General features: G+C 41.6%; 3 protein-coding genes across 9 annotated transcripts in view; all 3 read right to left on the bottom strand.

Moving 5' to 3' along the window:
• The window catches only part of slc8a3 (solute carrier family 8 member 3), a 15,178-nt gene extending 5,796 nt beyond the window's left edge, over positions 1–9,382 (bottom strand). For 2 of the 3 annotated variants that reach the window (XM_060871554.1, XM_060871556.1), the window contains exons 1-2: positions 8,339–9,382; positions 2,143–3,958 (exon numbers count right to left, since the gene is read on the bottom strand). In XM_060871554.1, the coding sequence (XP_060727537.1) occupies positions 2,143–3,881 (1,739 nt within the window). In that variant the 5' untranslated portion in view covers positions 3,882–3,958; positions 8,339–9,382. The remainder of the gene's footprint in view (positions 1–2,142; positions 3,959–8,338) is intronic. The other variant, XM_060871555.1, reaches the window with a different exon arrangement.
• Positions 9,383–10,661: 1,279 nt separating this feature from the next.
• LOC132846821 (cytochrome c oxidase assembly protein COX16 homolog, mitochondrial) lies at positions 10,662–13,552 on the bottom strand. The gene is made up of 4 exons (XM_060871553.1): positions 13,391–13,552; positions 13,166–13,243; positions 11,709–11,777; positions 10,662–11,156 (listed from the first exon to the last, which is right to left on the bottom strand). The coding sequence occupies exons 1-4, from the start codon at positions 13,451–13,453 to the stop codon at positions 11,043–11,045; spliced, it is 324 nt and encodes a 107-aa protein (XP_060727536.1). The 5' UTR covers positions 13,454–13,552; the 3' UTR covers positions 10,662–11,042.
• A 1,962-nt stretch (positions 13,553–15,514) lies between these two features.
• The window catches only part of actn1 (actinin, alpha 1), a 28,394-nt gene continuing 26,408 nt past the window's right edge, over positions 15,515–17,500 (bottom strand). For 3 of the 5 annotated variants that reach the window (XM_060871548.1, XM_060871546.1, XM_060871549.1), the window contains 3 exons: positions 17,426–17,491; positions 16,838–16,996; positions 15,515–16,571 (listed from right to left, as the gene is read on the bottom strand). In XM_060871548.1, coding sequence (XP_060727531.1) covers positions 16,413–16,571; positions 16,838–16,996; positions 17,426–17,491 — 384 coding nt within the window. In that variant the 3' untranslated portion in view covers positions 15,515–16,412. The remainder of the gene's footprint in view (positions 16,572–16,837; positions 16,997–17,425; positions 17,492–17,500) is intronic. The other 2 variants (XM_060871545.1, XM_060871547.1) reach the window with 1 other exon arrangement.

The raw sequence follows: 17,500 nt of genomic DNA, 5'->3' as shown, positions 1-17,500 counted from the left end.
TGTGCCTCTTCAGGTGCATCACAATGCTAATTCTGAGAATGAAAGCAGACACAGTTCTGAGAGAATTACGGGAAACATTATAATATACTGACTGGAGGATTGTTTTGTAATTTAGCATGTGTACTACAGAGCTATCCTGTATATTAGCTTTTATTATTTATTACTAGCTATTATATCAGTTTGAAGTGAGACAAAAGTTATTTTTCCTGTTAGCTTTATTTTATGTCTGTTAAGCTGAACATTTTAAAGTGTGTAGAGGATTTTCTCTCATTCATATGATAATACACTCCAGCTGTCTTACTGCCAGACAGACAGACAGATAGGGCACAGACACACAGACTCATTGTAGGATGGGGTTTAGTCAGAAACTCAAACAGGTCAAGGTATAATAATGGACACCTGTCTCCTGTTTCTCTCTGTCTGTCTGTATCCCGTCTCTAAGCATCACACAGGACAGGAAGCTCTGCCTTGTTGTTGCCATGGTGACTTTAACATGCACACATACATACACACACACACACACACACACACACGTCTTTGTCTTTCTGTCTGCCATATATATATACACATGGCAGACAGAAAGACACACAGACAGACAAACAGCAGCAGCGAGCGACAGAGCTATAATAAAGAAGAAGGGAAGGCAGGCTGCTCTAGTGACCACCCCTTCCTGTTACACTAACCCCCAAGGTTAATGCATGTAAATGTGTGTGTAGTATAAATTCTGAAGGCTGCTGCATTCATGCTGTCTAACTCAATTATCAAAAAATTCACAATTCAAAACACACAAAATTTTCTGCAGCAAAAATGCAACCTGTTTAATCTCCAGTCAAACATGAAGTCAGTACATTGTTTGTGAGGTGCCAATATATTCAGCCGTGGTTGAGTTTACTGTAATGACGTTATTAATGTTTCTGTAACACGTCACACTCCAATTACATTATGTGAAAAATGATCAGAGCGATTTACTAGCAAACTTTAAATGTTCATATTTGTTTACTACACGTTCCTAATGAAGAAGTGGAGAACCAAACACGTGAGGTTGCTCTCTCTAGGTTGTCAAGGCAACAACAGCAACAATCGCTTCAGAGAGCAGAATGAACCTGAATATGGATTTAATCCAGTATACTAAATAATCCACATACTTGTAAAATGTTCACTTTATCATGTTCCAGTAGAGAATTAAAGAGGAACCATATGGAAAACTGGAATGGCAGATGGGAACACTTACAAAACTCTAGTGTGATACACAAGGACCTTACAGAACTCTAGTGTGATACACAAGGACCTTATAGAACTCTAGTGTGATACACAAGGACCTTACAGAACTCTAGTGTGATACACAAGGACCTTATAGAACTTTAGTGTGATAAATGGGGACTACATGAAACATTGGTTTAAAAATGGATCAGATAGCCTAGAGCTGGAGTGATAAACACAGACCATGACCATGTGTGTGTGTGTGTGTGTGTGTGTGTGCATGCGTGTGCGTGCGTTTGTGGGTGCTTGTGCGTGCATGTATGTGGGTGAGTGTAAGGGAATCTCCTCCAAGGCTGCAGGTGTTTCCACATTCCCATGATGCTGCAGCACAGTGCACCAGAATGCATCGCACACACACAACAAAAACTGACATACACACACACACACACACTCACACACACACACACAAAGCTACATAAACTCAGCAACATCAAACAAGGGGAACTGTCCTATTTCTAAATATAGTTTGTGTGTGTGTGTGTGTGTGTGTGTGTGTGTGTGTATGTCAGTGTGTGTTGTGTTGTGTGTGTGTAATGCATTCTGGAGAGTTCTGTGTGTGTGCGTGTGTGTGTGCTGTTTGTCAAGTTGATCTTGAGTAGCAACTGGAACATGACACACACATACAGCTAATTTTCATGAGCAACAGATAGCTCTGTGTTAATGAGGGCGGAGCTTCGTTCACCTAATATCCCAATGTTAAGTAGCACGCCATTTTTATCTTTCGTTAACTTCACTAGATAATGTTGCTCAATGTTATTATATGATTGTGTATTTATAAGTAGAATTTTAAACAATTCAGTGCTGTTTGTCATCAGACATCATGACATTCGGTAAAATTAAAATGTGCAAGACACGTTCATAAAGAAGAGCTTTTATTCTTACCAGGTCTCATCGTTTTTGAACTCCAGCTCTCCGTACGTGTCCTCAAAGTCTTCCCCACCTCCTTTAGCAAGTCCCTCAAAAGTGCGGTATGGAACGATGACAGTCCCCCTGGCCCCAGAGGTCCGGAGCACCTTGACCTCCATGATTCCCACGTTTTCACTAATGTGCACTGTCCCACTATCAAACGTGAAGATCCCTGCATGATCGTCATCCAGGATGGTCACAGTGGCTACAGCAGGAAACCCGAGCGCCACTGTGGGGTATGCCGGCATCTCGTCGTCAAGTGCTGAGTCGAGTGTCCTAACGTTGCTGAGCCGAACAAAAAAATGCTCGTCCTCCTCAAAGATGTCATCATCAATGATGCCAATGGCAATCTCTTTGATGATCTCTCCAGGTTTGAACACCACTGTGCCCTCTGTGAACTCATAATCAGCACCGGCATTGGCTGAGCCATCTTCCGTCTTGTAGTCAACGTATATCGTTTTGGAGACGTCACCACCTTTGCGCACAACGGTTAAAAGGACAGCACCACAGTTCTCCAAGCACTGATATGCAGCAGGTTCAAATCCAATCCGTGTCACAAAGTCCTCTGGCTCTTCAACATGCACTTCTTGTATACTAGTGCTGCGTTTCACCTGCTCAGCAACATGCTTCTTCAGGATGTTCCCGGCACCCGTCATCATCCGTGTGGCCTGAATGCGGTAGAACGCTCGGCTCTTCTGCTGGTGAGACAGTGCGTAGTAGTTTGCCATCTCCACCAGCTGGTCCAGGTCCTTCTCAGGATGTTTCTGCTTTAGGTCCTTCAAAATTCGAATCATCTCCTGACGTGATTCGTCCATTTCTTTTCCCTCTGTCATCCCCATCAGATTGGTAGCAGCACTACCATCCAGGAAGTGTGAGTTGGCCATCTTCCCATCCATCTCAATGCCTTTGGACCGTTCACCCTCTGTCTCGATGATCACACCACGGTGCTTGTCGGCTCTGTAGGTCTTGTGCGTGAACTTGTTGAACAGTAGACGGCGGTCGGCAGCCCAAGCTAACGTAACACAGGCAGGGAAGAAAGCAAGTGTTATAAGCCCCTCCCACACTTGCACCTCATTGGGTGAGAAAACAGCGAGGATCATGTAGAGCCAGACGTACGCAAATATGCTACAAGCTGCTGTCACAAAGAAAACACGCAGGTGCTTTACTTTACGTACTTCACCGTCTGGCACTGCAGAAACACAAATGCCGATGATGACGAACATGTTAAATGCAGCACTGCCTACAATCGTGGATGGTCCTAACTCGCCAGCGTGGAACCCGTGACCACAGATCTCAATCACAGAGAGCAGAATCTCAGGAGCAGATGAGCCTAGAGCCAGCAGCGTCAGGTTTGACACCGTTTCGTTCCAAATGCGCACCGTTGTTGTCACTGTCTCCCCGTTCGCCCTCTTTACCACAATCTCTCTCTCTTGGGACGTGATGACCTCGATGGCGGCCATGAAGCGGTCAGCGATGATGGACACTCCCAAGAACATGTAGATCATCGCCACAAAGTAGACAATCACACGTGCCAATTTGTCCCCAGTCGATGGGTTCTCTGGATACCAGATCGGTAGCAGGATTCCCGGCTTGCATTTTGACGTCTCCTCTGAACACGTCTTGTTTACAATCCCAGCATCAACATGCATCACGGTCATCACCATGGAAACCAGGCCTAACCAGAGGCAGACCCCGGTCGTCCTTGAGTGCTCCATGGACTTTTCCGTCCTCTAAAATATTCCCTCTGAGATCCACCACCTGGGAATTCTTGGTTGGGACACTGAGCCTGTACCTGTGAGAGGAAGAGAAGGGAGGAACGTTGTTTACATAAACAACTATGACATCACAACTTACACCAGCCAATAACAGAAAAGGAAAACGCATGCATAAAGAGTTTACATACAAGCACAAAAAATTACATCAAACCACACTGAATACAACACACTTAACACACCACACACTTAACGCACCACACTGAATACAACACACTTAACACACCACACACTTAACAAACCACACTGAATACAACACACTTAACCCACCACACACTTAACGCACCACACTGAATACAACACACTTAACACACCACACACTTAACGCACCACACTGAATACAACACACTTAACACACCACACACTTAACGCACCACACTGAATACAACAGACTTATTGCACCACACTGACTACAACATGCTGAATACAACATACACCACTGATCACAGCAGTATGTACAGACCACACTGAACACAGCTGTGAGACAGGAGTTGAGCACATAATTAATTTCAGGTGCTGTTGTGAGTGTGTATGTATGTCACTTCTCCATAAATTGTTCATCACTACTATATTCAGTCTGAGTCGCCTGTCTCGCCTGGGCCTGTTGCCATAGTAACAGAGGCATGCGTGAGAGGCTTGAATATTTTTTACATGAGACTTGGGAATTACACTCATATAAATAAACAGCAGTAACAGAAGGAGGTCGTGAGTGTTTGTGTGTTTGTGTGTGTGAGTGTGTGTTTGTGTGTGTGTGTGTTTGTGTAGGTGGGTTCTAACTTTAATGCTCGTCTGGCAGAGCGATGCATCAATACAGAAAGCTACACTACTATAGAGTTATATACAGCAACATGTACAGCTCTGACTGAATAATATACCATGTGTCATGTTCTGGAACACAGTTATTGAGGATCAGCACTTCATTATCACCTTTATTTTCATTACTATTCAGTCACTACATTACCCATCATGCACTGCATTACCTCAACATAGGTTAATATACAGAAACACGGATGTGTAATTAACCTGGTCTATAGAAATGTGGGCATGTCTAAAACCAGGATTTATTTACTTTCTGCAGTGTGCAGTGATGTTTCCAGGTAATACCAGACCAAAACTACACCTGTGTTTGTCACCTGTGTTTGTCACCTGTGTTTGTCACCTGTGTTTGATGCTGGCTGCTGTGAATTTTATAACACATATCTGTTCTGTACTGACCGCCGTGTGTCGCTTAAGGAGTGAGAAGAGCTGATGAGCTGCCAAACTCCTGATTCAGCAGCCTATTTACAGAGTCCTGACACATGAGATGGTCATAAACGTGTGTTTTTGTGTGTGTGTGTGTGTGTGTGTGTGTGTGTGTGTATAAAGTGTCAGCTGCCCAGAAATTGATCCCACTTTCTACCAAAGCATGTCTGAAGCCGAGTACCTTCATCTTACATTCCATCTGTGAGCAAACACTAATCCGATATTTCAGTCAATCTACATTGTTCAATAATTAATTATTTGTCTGGAACAACTACTTTAAATTCCTCGAGTCACTTTGGGTGGAGCAGAAATTAAACATGATGAAACGAACATAAACTGGACATCAGTGCTCCAATCAGAAGGAGGTTCTTGAGTAGATCTTGGTCACAATGCACTTCTCAGATACACTGTGGATGATGTAACATATTTGTATTAAAGATTTTTATTTTTTTAAATAATTACAAACAAACTAAAATAAAATAAAGTGATGTTTAGAATTTTTTTTAATTAAATTAAAAAGAAAACTGCTAAACTCTTAGTGCTACAATATATTATTGTATACATTTATTCTTTATTAATGTAATTTATATGAAATGTGACTGTACATTTAAATCAGTAGAATTATTGTTATTAAATGTATAATGTATATAAATGTATTATCATTGATGACATTCCAGCAGTGTTTGATATGGTGTGTGTGTATGTGTATGTATGTGTGTGTGTTTGTATGTGTGTGTATGTGTGTATGTGTGTTTGTATGTGTGTATGTGTGTGTGTGTGTGTTTGTATGTGTGTATGTGTGTGTGGATGTGTGTGTGTGTGTATGTATGTGTGTGTATGTGTGTGTGTGTGTATGTATGTATGTGTGTGTATGTGTGTATGTGTGTGTGTATGTATGTATGTGTGTGTATGTGTGTGTGTCCTACCACACAACTTTCCCTGCTCTCTGAAGATGTTCACTTAACTCACACTGCACATTCAGTAGCAGGACCCAACAGTACTTTAACTCTAACTCACTTTCCAACAAACCATTTCACCATAAAACAGTTTCCATGGCAACTGTTCACATAAAATTAAAGAATGACAATGTTACTACTGATGACACAAACATCACAGGCTCTGCACCAATCAGCAGTGAGCAATGCTATTAGCCCCGCCCCTCAATCCTTGTCCCAGGTGCTGATTTTCAAATCTAATTTGTGTTTGGTCAGAGGTATGTCAGATATTACCCCTGTTATCTTGGGGCAGAGAGGGTGAGAGAGAGTGAGTGAGTGAGTGAGTGAGTGAGTGAGTGAGTGAGTGAGTGAGTGAGTGAGTGAGAGAGAGAGAGAGAGAAAGAAAGAGAGAGAGAGAGAGATTGAGAGACAAAGACACTGATATGAAATTATAAGAGATATACTGAGAAACATTTTCAGGACTGCTGATTTTCTCCTGGTTGTGGAATTGCTGGTTAATTAGATCTCCTGATAGCAGGTGAGTGACTGGTGCGAGGTGTTGGTGAGTCTCTTTGTTTTTCTATCTGAAACTCAGTGAGTGAGTCATTCAAGGCCCGCTCACCTTAGTGTGTATGTTTATTACACAATCTGGACAACAAAATCTGTATTAGTTATTAAAGTGCACAGAGATTAAAAATACACACATGAGTAACAGGTATGTATTTCACATTTACAGCAGATTTGCTCTTTCTCCTGTTACTCACTGTTTGATTCTAATAAACTTCTCAGTTCTAGTGAAATGATGCCTGTGTCACCTAATCAGTGTCTTCTGACCCTGCACTCTGAAAGCGTGGGAGATTATTCCACGTGGTGAAGAACAACACACAACACACAAAACATGTTACTAAAGGTTTCCCAGCATGTGGCACGCAATAACATTTTACTACCAGAGAGGGCGACGTGCAAAATCTTACACCCTGGAGTTTAGTTCGTTTCTGCTGCTAAATATACATCTCATGGAGATATGGGGACTGAACCTCATGTAGCTCTTTCATAAAAAATACAACACACACATGCACACACACACACAAGCACATATGCACACACATGCACACAAACACATACACACACGATTATTACTTATTTTAGAACAAGACAAATAAATCTGATTAAATACTACAGTCATTAAACATAAAACTTTCATCATTATCAGATTTTGCTGATTTCCTGAATTGTCAGAATCCTCAGATGCAACACACACACTCATACACACACACACACACACACACACACTCATACACTCATACACACACACACACACACACACACTCATACACACACACACACACACTCATACACACTCATACACACACACACACATACACTCATACACACACACACACACATACACTCATACACTCATACACACACACACACACTCATACACACACACACATACACTCATACACTCATACACCCACACACACATACATACATACAAACACACACTCATACACACACACACACACACACACACACACACACTCATACACATACACACATATATACGCACACACACACACTCATACACACATACACTCATACACACATATATATACGCACACAAACATACACACACATACACATATACACACACACACACTCATACACATACACACACATATACACACACACACTCATACACATATATCTACGCACACACACACACAAACATACACACACTCATACACACATATACACACACACACACTCATACACACATACACATACATATCTACGCACACACACACACACAAACATACACACACTCATACACACATATATATACACACACACACACACACACACACATACACTCATACACACATACACATATACACACTCATATATATATATATATATACAAACACACACACACACACTCATACACACATATATACACACACACACACTCATACACATATATATATATATATACACAAACACATACACACATACACATATACACACATATATATATACAAACACACACACTCATACACACATATATATATATATAAACTTAATATGTGCTGAATACACACTCCCTATGTGGATGAACAGGGTGAGGCTTCACATTTTTGCTGCGCGTGCTTCACACTGCACTTAAATAAACGAGTCGATTTATTAATTACTGCTGCGCATGCGCACTGAGTTACGTACCTGGATCCAGATTCTGTGAATGTGATTGCTGTAAGGATTCAGGTTGTTGTCTCTAAATCTTCTCTCTCTCTCCCTCACACACACACATACATGCGCGCGCGTGCGAGTCTCCGGTGCCTTCACCGCCTCCGGTGTTTCTCCGTGTGCGCTGACAGAGAAAATTCCTGCTCACCCCACCAACCCCCCAACACACACACACACACACACACACACACACACACACACACACACACACACACACACCCCACCACCAGAGCGCCCTCTCCTCTCCGCCTCCTCACGCGCGCCAGGAGAACTACAGCTCGGTGTCCGGTATTTGCAGCAGCATCGTGAGGAGAAACCGGATGGAAATGTAAAGTCACTTCTTTAATTTATAACGTCGCCGCGCGCGCGCTCTGTAGGAAATGATTGAACCGAATGGGACCGGGGGACGGAAGGTCGGGGGGTGGAGGGGGGCGTGTGATGGAGCGCGCGCGCAAAAACGCACGCTCTAAGTGCGCAGACTCACGTCCGAGGATTCTCCAAAAAACAAAAAAATCAATAAAATCATCTGAACCTCACCGGACTCCATGCGATCGGCTTTTCCTTCTGCGAGCCGGTAACTGCTCGCCCCTCCTCCTCCTCCTCCTCCTCCTCCTCTTCCTCTCCTTCTCCGTCTTATAACGCCGTTATACACCCGGCAATCCTCGCGCGCGACCGGCCTTTAATCTCTAACGCCATTTCCAACGCAAAACAAAAACAATAAATATTTAAAATACAGTAAAATCTCCAGCCGCGTCCGTTTACATCACCATCAGCACGACGGTATCCGGTCCCTCGCGCCTGCCGTTTGTTTCTTTCTGTCTTCCGTCTGCGCAGATGCTCATTAATTCATTTCCAGAGTGTTTGTCAGCGCAAGATGTTCACCGCGTGTCCTTGCGCTCGCTCCAAATCATCAGCATCTTCATCAGCATCTGCATCATCATCAACAGCATCTTAGATTCACAAGGCGCGTATCCTCAAGTGAGAAGGAGGCATCCGCGAGCCTCTGGAATGACACGCGCACGCAGCACACGCAGCTCTACGTCATCGCATCATCATCTGGTTTAAAAAATAGATGAGTGTGATGTGTGTGTGGGGGGGGGACAAGAGTGCGTGTGGGTGGTAAGAGTGTATGTGTGTGTGGAAGTATGAGTGTATGTGTGTGTGTGGGGGTAAGAGTGTGTGTGTGGGGGGGTAAGAGTGTGTGTGGGGGTAAGAGTGTGTGGGGGGTGTGTGTGTGTGGGGAAGTAAGAGTGTGTGTAAGGGATAAGAGTGTGGGGGCAGTAAGAGTGTGTGTAAGGGATGAGTGTGTGTGTGGGGGTAAGAGTGTGTGTGTGGGGGTAAGAGTGTGTGTGGGGGTAAGAGTGTGTGTGTGGGGGGGTAAGAGTGTGTGTGGGGGTAAGTGTGTGTGTGTGGGGAAGTAAGAGTGTGTGTGGGGGGTAAGAGTGTGGGGCGGTAAGAGTGTAAGGGATGAGTGTGTGGGGGGGGTAAGTGTGTGTGTGGGGGTAAGAGTGTGTGTGGGGGGTAAGTGTGTGTGTGGGGGTAAGAGTGTGTGTGTGTGTGGGGGTAAGAGTGTGTGTGCACTCTCGCATTATCATTAGGAAGGAAAAAAAGTATCAGAGATAGTTGAAGTATGTAGCTAGTACAGTTAGCTCACGTTGCTAATCTATACCTAGAATAAAACCGAGTGTGTAACTGATTAGTATTTAATTTGTTAGAAGCGTTAAATATAAATATACTTACTGCTTTACTTCGTGGGAACTTAAACCCACTCCAGCCAAAAGGAGTCAGGTGTCAGGTGAAGTCAGGTGAGAACTACACTATAAACTGCCTCTATAATCACAGCTGACTGACTCTACACACTCTTACAGGTTTTAGCATCATTAGAGAAGTTCAGAAGTGACAATAACGAGCCTTCTGTGGGGTCCAACTAACACTAATCAGTCACAGAGTGCGTCCTAATAGCAGACGAGTGACCTTAAACAATCTGTCAGAAGTCTGAGGAGGAGGAAGAGGAGGAGGAGGAAGAGGAGGAGACCGCTACAGGTTACCAGAATGATTCAAACTGCAACTGCTACTACTAACCACAACCATCAGACACCACAGTGGATCATCTGGTCCTCATGGATGTTCTTCATGAGACAACACTCTCCTTTGGTCAGGGCTGGAGACGTGGCACTGAGACGTGGCACTGAGACGTGGCACTGAGACGTGGCACTGAGACGTGGCACTGAGAGTTAACCCCATTGGCTGAGATCATTTAATTAAAAACATTCATTTATTTACAAAAAAAATCCACTGCTTTTTATTGGCTTTTTATCACCTTTAATTGTTAATTTATACTTTTCCTTGTGTCCATTTTATTATCTAGAGGCATATAAATCTCTGTGAAATGGTGCATAACACCAAATCTCTCTGCTCATCTCGCACGCACACACACACACACACACACACACACACACACGCACACACACACACACACACACACACACACACCTGATTATTTATATATTAAATAAAGAACATAACTAAACATAACACTATTTTGTGACGTCATCATTTAACTCCTTCCTGTTCTATATAGTGTTCATAAACTCACTTCCTGTAATCCACATTAATAACACACTGACACAGAACTACACCCACAGACACACACACACACACAAACACACAGACAGACAAACTAAGTGCTCTTGGTGAGGTGAGTTTTCTGTTCATTTTGGTTAAGAACAGAGTTTTCCCAGGGTCGTGGCCCACGGATGTTCGTCCAGTTGTCCAAATCCACCTGCTTCAGCTTCTACACACACACACACACACACACACACACACACACACACACATACAGTGTTGTTTATTAATCTTTTAATAAAGTTGTGTGTATATCTTTGTCAAACCAAACTAACGGAACATATTTGTGTGTTGGGTTAAGCTAACCCTAACCCTAACCCTAACCCTAACCCTAACCCATTCCTGACACGACTCACTTGTAACGCTCACAAACCACCATAAAATGCAACACTAACATAGTGAAATAAGAAGCAAAAAGAAGTTCCAAAAAAATACTTCAGCATTCACAGTGTGAGAAACTACAGAGCAACTTTACAGATCAGGTGAATTAGGTGTAAAGTGTGATGACAAGAAAATGAAGCACTATGAAAAAATCAGAGTACCTTCATACCCACCACATGACACAGAAGAGATAAACAGCTATAACAGCTTTACATCAGTTAGCATTAGTGTCTCAAATTACACACCTTATTGTTTGTAATTACACAACAAATTACAAGTTCTTCAAAAAATTTACGAATAATGTAAAGAAATATGCTTTACTTTCTGTGTGTATACGTACCGTGTATTCTTCCTGAAGGATGTTTGTGTGTGTGTGTGAGGTGACTCGGGCCTCCAGAACAGGGTCCATCTGTAACACATTACAGATACCTTTTGTTTTAAACACATGTGCAAAGACACAATAATAAATTGCCTTGTGTGTGTGAGTGAGTGAGTGTGTGTGTGTGTGTGTGTGTGTCAGTGTGTTTTTCAGTGTGTGTATGTGTTTGTGTCAGTGTGTGTGTCAGTGTTTATGTGTCAGTGTGTGTGTGTGTTTATGTGTCAGTGTGTGTGTGTGTCAGTGTTTGTGTGTCTGTGTGTGTATCAGTGTGTGTGTATGTGTTTATGTGTCAGTGTGTGTGTGTGTGTGTGTGTTTATGTGTCAGTGTGTGTGTGTGTTTATGTGTCAGTGTGTGTGTGTTTATGTGTCAGTGTGTGTGTGTGTTTATGTGTCAGTGTGTGTGTGTATGTGTTTATGTGTCAGTGTGTGTGTGTGTATGTGTTTATGTGTCAGTGTGTGTATGTGTTTATGTGTCAGTGTGTGTGTATGTGTTTATGTGTCAGTGTGTGTGTATGTGTTTATGTGTCAGTGTGTGTGTGTGTGTGTAGGTGTTTATGTGTCAGTGTGTGTGTGTGTAGGTGTTTATGTGTCAGTGTGTGTGTGTCAGTGTTTATGTGTCAGTGTGTATGTGTCAGTGTTTATGTGTCAGTGTGTATGCGTTTATGTGTCAGTGTGTGTGTGTCAGTGTGTGTGTGTGTATGTGTCAGTGTGTGTGCATGTGTATGTGTTTATGTGTCAGTGTGTGTGTCAGTGTTTATGTGTCAGTGTGTGTGTCAGTGTGTATGTATCTGTGTGTATGTGTTTATGTGTCAGTGTGTGTGTGTATATGTGTCAGTGTTTATGTGTCAGTGTGTGTGTCAGTGTTTATGTGTCAGTGTGTATGTGTGTGTGTTTGTGTCAGTGTTTATGTGTCAGTGTGTGTGTGTGTCAGTGTTTATGTGTCAGTGTGTGTGTGTGTGTCAGTGTTTATGTGTCAGTGTGTGTGTCAGTGTGCATGTATCTGTGTGTATGTGTTTATGTGTCAGTGTGTGTGTGTATGTGTGTCAGTGTGTGTGTATCAGTGTGTGTGTCAGTGTGTTTGTATGTGTTTATGTGTTAGTGTGTGTGTGTGTATGTATGTGTTTGTGTCAGTGTGTGTGTGTATGTGTTTATGTGTCAGTGTGTGTGTGTGTATGTGTTTATGTGTCTGTGTGTATGTGTTTATGTGTCTGTGTGTATGTGTTTATGTGTCAGTGTGTGTGTGTGTGTGTGTGTGTGTTTATGTGTCAGTGTGTGTGTGTGTGTGTTTATGTGTCAGTGTGTGTGTTTATGTGTCAGTGTGTGTGTGTGTGTGTGTTTATGTGTCAGTGTGTGTGTGTGTGTGTGTTTATGTGTCAGTGTGTGTGTGTCAGTGTGTTTATGTGTCAGTGTGTGTGTACCTTCTTCTTAATTTTCTGAGCATCATATCGAATCTGTGTGAACTCCCTCAGACCAAATGATCCTCCAACCACAAGCAGCTATACACACACACACACACACACACACACACACACACACACACACACACACACACACACACACACACACACACACAGAGTTTAGTGTGAAACACACGGCAGCTCTCAGTCAGTTCTCTTTGTAACACGGAAATTGTGTTAACTCACCATCATGGGAACTCCGTATCTCAGCGTCCTGTTCTTCTGTAGATTACTGATGTGTTTCCACATGACAGCTTTGTGTTCCTGATGCTCTCACACTCCGGAAACACTTTAGTGCGTCTACATGGGCGCCATGTTTACACCCACAATGCACCGCGGCTCAGCCCGCGGACAAACATAGACATATACACTAGATGTCGCCTTGGTTACGGCAGTACATTGGGACGAATGCGTCAACTGAGCCGCCATCTTGGTAAGGGGACCCCCTCCTCTTAATGCATCAGCGTCAATGTAGGCAAAGGGAAATAAAATCACTATAAATCGTCATGAATGCGATTTCTAGTTTTTTTTGGTTCGTTCCAACAGTCAGACGTGTATTTTTATTAAGTCCAGAGAAAATGTAAGGTTTTGTTATTAAGATAATCTACTTTTTCACAATATAATGCATAGTGCTAGTAGGTGTAAGTTTATTAGTTACAGTGTGATGAACAATCACTACTTACCTTATAGCCTACTGCATGTAACACTGCTACAATGGTGTGACTATACATGTTCATTTATACATTTAAATTGTGTTGGTTTATTAAATATGATACACAAAGCAATTTGCAGGTGGAAGCAAATCACAAATTTGAGAGGAACATAATGTGAAAGTTAGATAGTTGAGGTGCCAAAAACTGTTCAATCTTTTATTTATTCTTTTCCTGCAATACACTTGCCACATTAAATAAGTATGTACTAAAGTCACAGAAACCAAAAAAAGTTTGACTTTGAGGCTGAACTTGTGTGTTACACTGCCAAGCTAACTGGTGACATCCTTCCAGGACAGGAGTTAACCATTAAAAAACTAAGTCTTTAGTTTCCCTGCAACAACAACACGACCTTACACAGTTTCTTCCTGACACTTTTGCTCTGCATTACAGAGTATGAACCTTTGTGACATGGTGTTGTCTCAACTTATGAAAGGTGCACACAACTAGTGACATTAAGCTAAAATGGTGGTTGTCTATGTCATCTTGAGTCTCAGCAACGTGATCACGAAGACCAAATATGTCATATTATACTTTTTTAATTAACATAAGATAAAAAAATCCAAACCCTTTTCAGACATAATGTCATTAAATATGTCTTTAAGTGAAGTAAGTTGATAAAAGAGCATTCTGCTTGTGTTAAGTCCAGGACAATCTAATAAAATATGTTTGACAGATAAGAGAATCTTACAGAACATACATAAAGTTGGGTCTTCACCTTTAAGCACACACGCAAAGGTGCACAAGTAAAATCTAAAAATCTCTACCATATGACACTTAAATGTAAAATTCAGCCTTTGGATGATATTTTGAAAGTATTCAAAAATTCAGTGTCATTTGTGAAGATAAGAAAGAGAAGTAATTACTACATTCACATTAATGAATAAAATCCTCATAAAATATTTATCCTCCTTCTCCTTCCTTTAGTCAAAGAAACCAAAAATAACAGCTTTCAAAGAAAAGTAAAAAAAATATCTGACCTTCTATATCTGACCTTTTGTATAAACACACAAATCTAACACAAACGCACAACAGTTTCAGTCACAGAAAAGAGCAGCTGATGTTTATAAATCTCAAGGAATTGAACATAATATTAATACAGCAATTTAAATTAGATCTTGTAACTTAATATATATTTATAAAGTAAAGTTCAGACTTTTCCCCACAATATATTACTGACATTTTATAAAATAATGAATTTATCATAGATTAAAACTCAGAAAAATAAGGCTACTAATCAACAGCACTACATTGTATAAATTAATATGTTTTGTTTAATTCAAATATTAAGTTTTGGGATGTTTTATGTCATAAATGTTTAGTAGCACATAAGAACATTATAATTACTATAATAATATTTATTTAAGAAGTGTGAGGAGTTATTTTAACTGTGAATATTAATAATGTACGACTAAGGTATGATGTCATTTTATCCTCAAATTGTAATTTGAAATAAACTCTTTCTCTCGCACACACACGCGCGCACACACACACATATGCACACACACACGCGCGCGCACACACACGCGTGTACAAACACACACACACACGTGCACTCGCACACACACGCAAAGTATAAAAGGACTCAATGAACATCCAGTTGCTTTTTTTTTTATTTATTTAAACTTTTTATTTAAGCCAGTTGAAGAAAAATACTTTTTTGGTTCTGTATAATAAAATATGTTAACTTTCATTCATTTTTATGAAGAGAAAAAAACGATATGAAGTAAAAACTGAAGATTTTTTCTCCTCCTCCCCATGTGTACAAAAGCTGGGGAGGATTTTTCATGTTGCAGAAGCAGAAACAGACAGAACAGGAAGTGAGTCTATAAACTGGTGCAGAGCCATGCTGAGACTTGCCCACTAGCTGATCACAGATCACTACAAGTGCACTAGTTAACAGAGAAAACAAGGGCTCTATGTAGTGCACTACATGCTCAGTGAGAGTTCCACTATTTATAGTCATATTCAGCTCTCTGATGCAGTGACCATCAGGGTATGAAATAGTGTTGTCTATATATATATATATATATAATCCTGTATGATCCTTTAGTGAACCACACGTCCAGCTCAATGTGTAAGTATTTAAATCCCAGTCTGAAGTGTAGTGTACTAAATGATGTTTAATACTCTGCTCCCTTGCTCCCTGTACAAGTGTGCTACATAGGGAATGAAACTACAGTCCAGTACCATGCTGAACTCGCTGCTCCCAATGGAAGCATTTATACAGAACTTAATGTATAAGCACCACTATTCCTCAGAGTATGAATAATAAATGCTCATGTAGTGCACTAAATGTCCCTTACTGCTCATTCTACTAGTGCACTACATAGGGTGTGAACAAACAGCTGGGACTCTTGGGTCTTATCTCAGATCAGCACAGTGAGCGCAACAGCTACAGAGCAGGAGACTGTGTGTGTGTGTGTGTGTGTGTGTGTGTGTGTGTGTGTGTGTGTTGGCAGGCAGGCAGGCTGTTACACAGGTGAGAGGTGAGGAGGTCAGAGGTCACTCTCTCCATACAGAGCAGTGGAGAAGGACATGTAGTCGAGGGCCCCGGGCACGGCATCGCTCCCTCTGTAGGGTGCCATACGGGAAATACAGTACTCCGCCTGATCTGGGGGCAGCTCACGCCTCAGCTCCTCCACCATGATGTAGTTCTACACACACACACACACACACACACACACACACACACAGAGGTTTTTTTTTGTGTAGTATGTATTGTACTACTAGGGAAGTGGTAGCTTAGTGGTTAAGGCAATGGACTAGTGATCAGAAGTTGTGAGTTTGATTCCCAGGACCACCAATCTGCCACTGCTGGGCCCTTGAGCAAGGCCCCTAATCGTGTATAAATGAGATAAGTGTAAGGTTCTCTGTATAAGGTCCGTAAACGTATAGTGTTGTATAGCATTGTATTGTGTACCTTGTCTCCAGCCAGCACTTTAAACGAGGCCATGACCTGATCTGCTGTGTCCGTGTCTGCTGTTTCTCGAGACATGAAGTCAATGAAAGCCTGAAAGGTCACGACCCCGAGGCGGTTAGGATCCACGATGCTCATGATACGGGCAAACTCCGCCTCACCCTACACACATTACACAACATGTTACTGCACATATAATAACCTCTACATTACACACACTAGATGATTCATACAGAAATATATACAGTAGCACACAGTCCCTTTACTACAGACAGAGTGGATCAGCTTCACTGTGGAACATTAGCTTGCTATCACCATATTAACCTGGAGACAAACTTCCTCATTAGCTACAACAGTTAGCACCAGTGCAAACCTGAAGGACTGCTGTGATGCTAATAAAGTTATTTTATACTGAATTCATTAAAAGAGAATCGATTAGCAATGATACTGTAAAACTAGAGTTTTATCTCAGAGCTAAACAACAAAATACTAATAATAATAATAATAATAATAATAATAATAATAATAATAATAATAAGAGTGTACATAGTTGTAGACAGTCTGTAGCTTTGATATGAAGCTCTGCTTTACCATATTATAACCCATGGAGATGAGACAGGTGCGGAAATCCTCTCCATCCATCATTCCTGTTCTCTTCTACAGGAG

This window comes from Tachysurus vachellii, chromosome 6, assembly GCF_030014155.1.
Source record: "Tachysurus vachellii isolate PV-2020 chromosome 6, HZAU_Pvac_v1, whole genome shotgun sequence".
Classification (NCBI taxonomy): domain Eukaryota; kingdom Metazoa; phylum Chordata; class Actinopteri; order Siluriformes; family Bagridae; genus Tachysurus; species Tachysurus vachellii.
The sequence above is the reverse complement of the archived record's forward strand: the minus strand, read 5'-3'. Positions and strand labels throughout refer to the sequence as shown.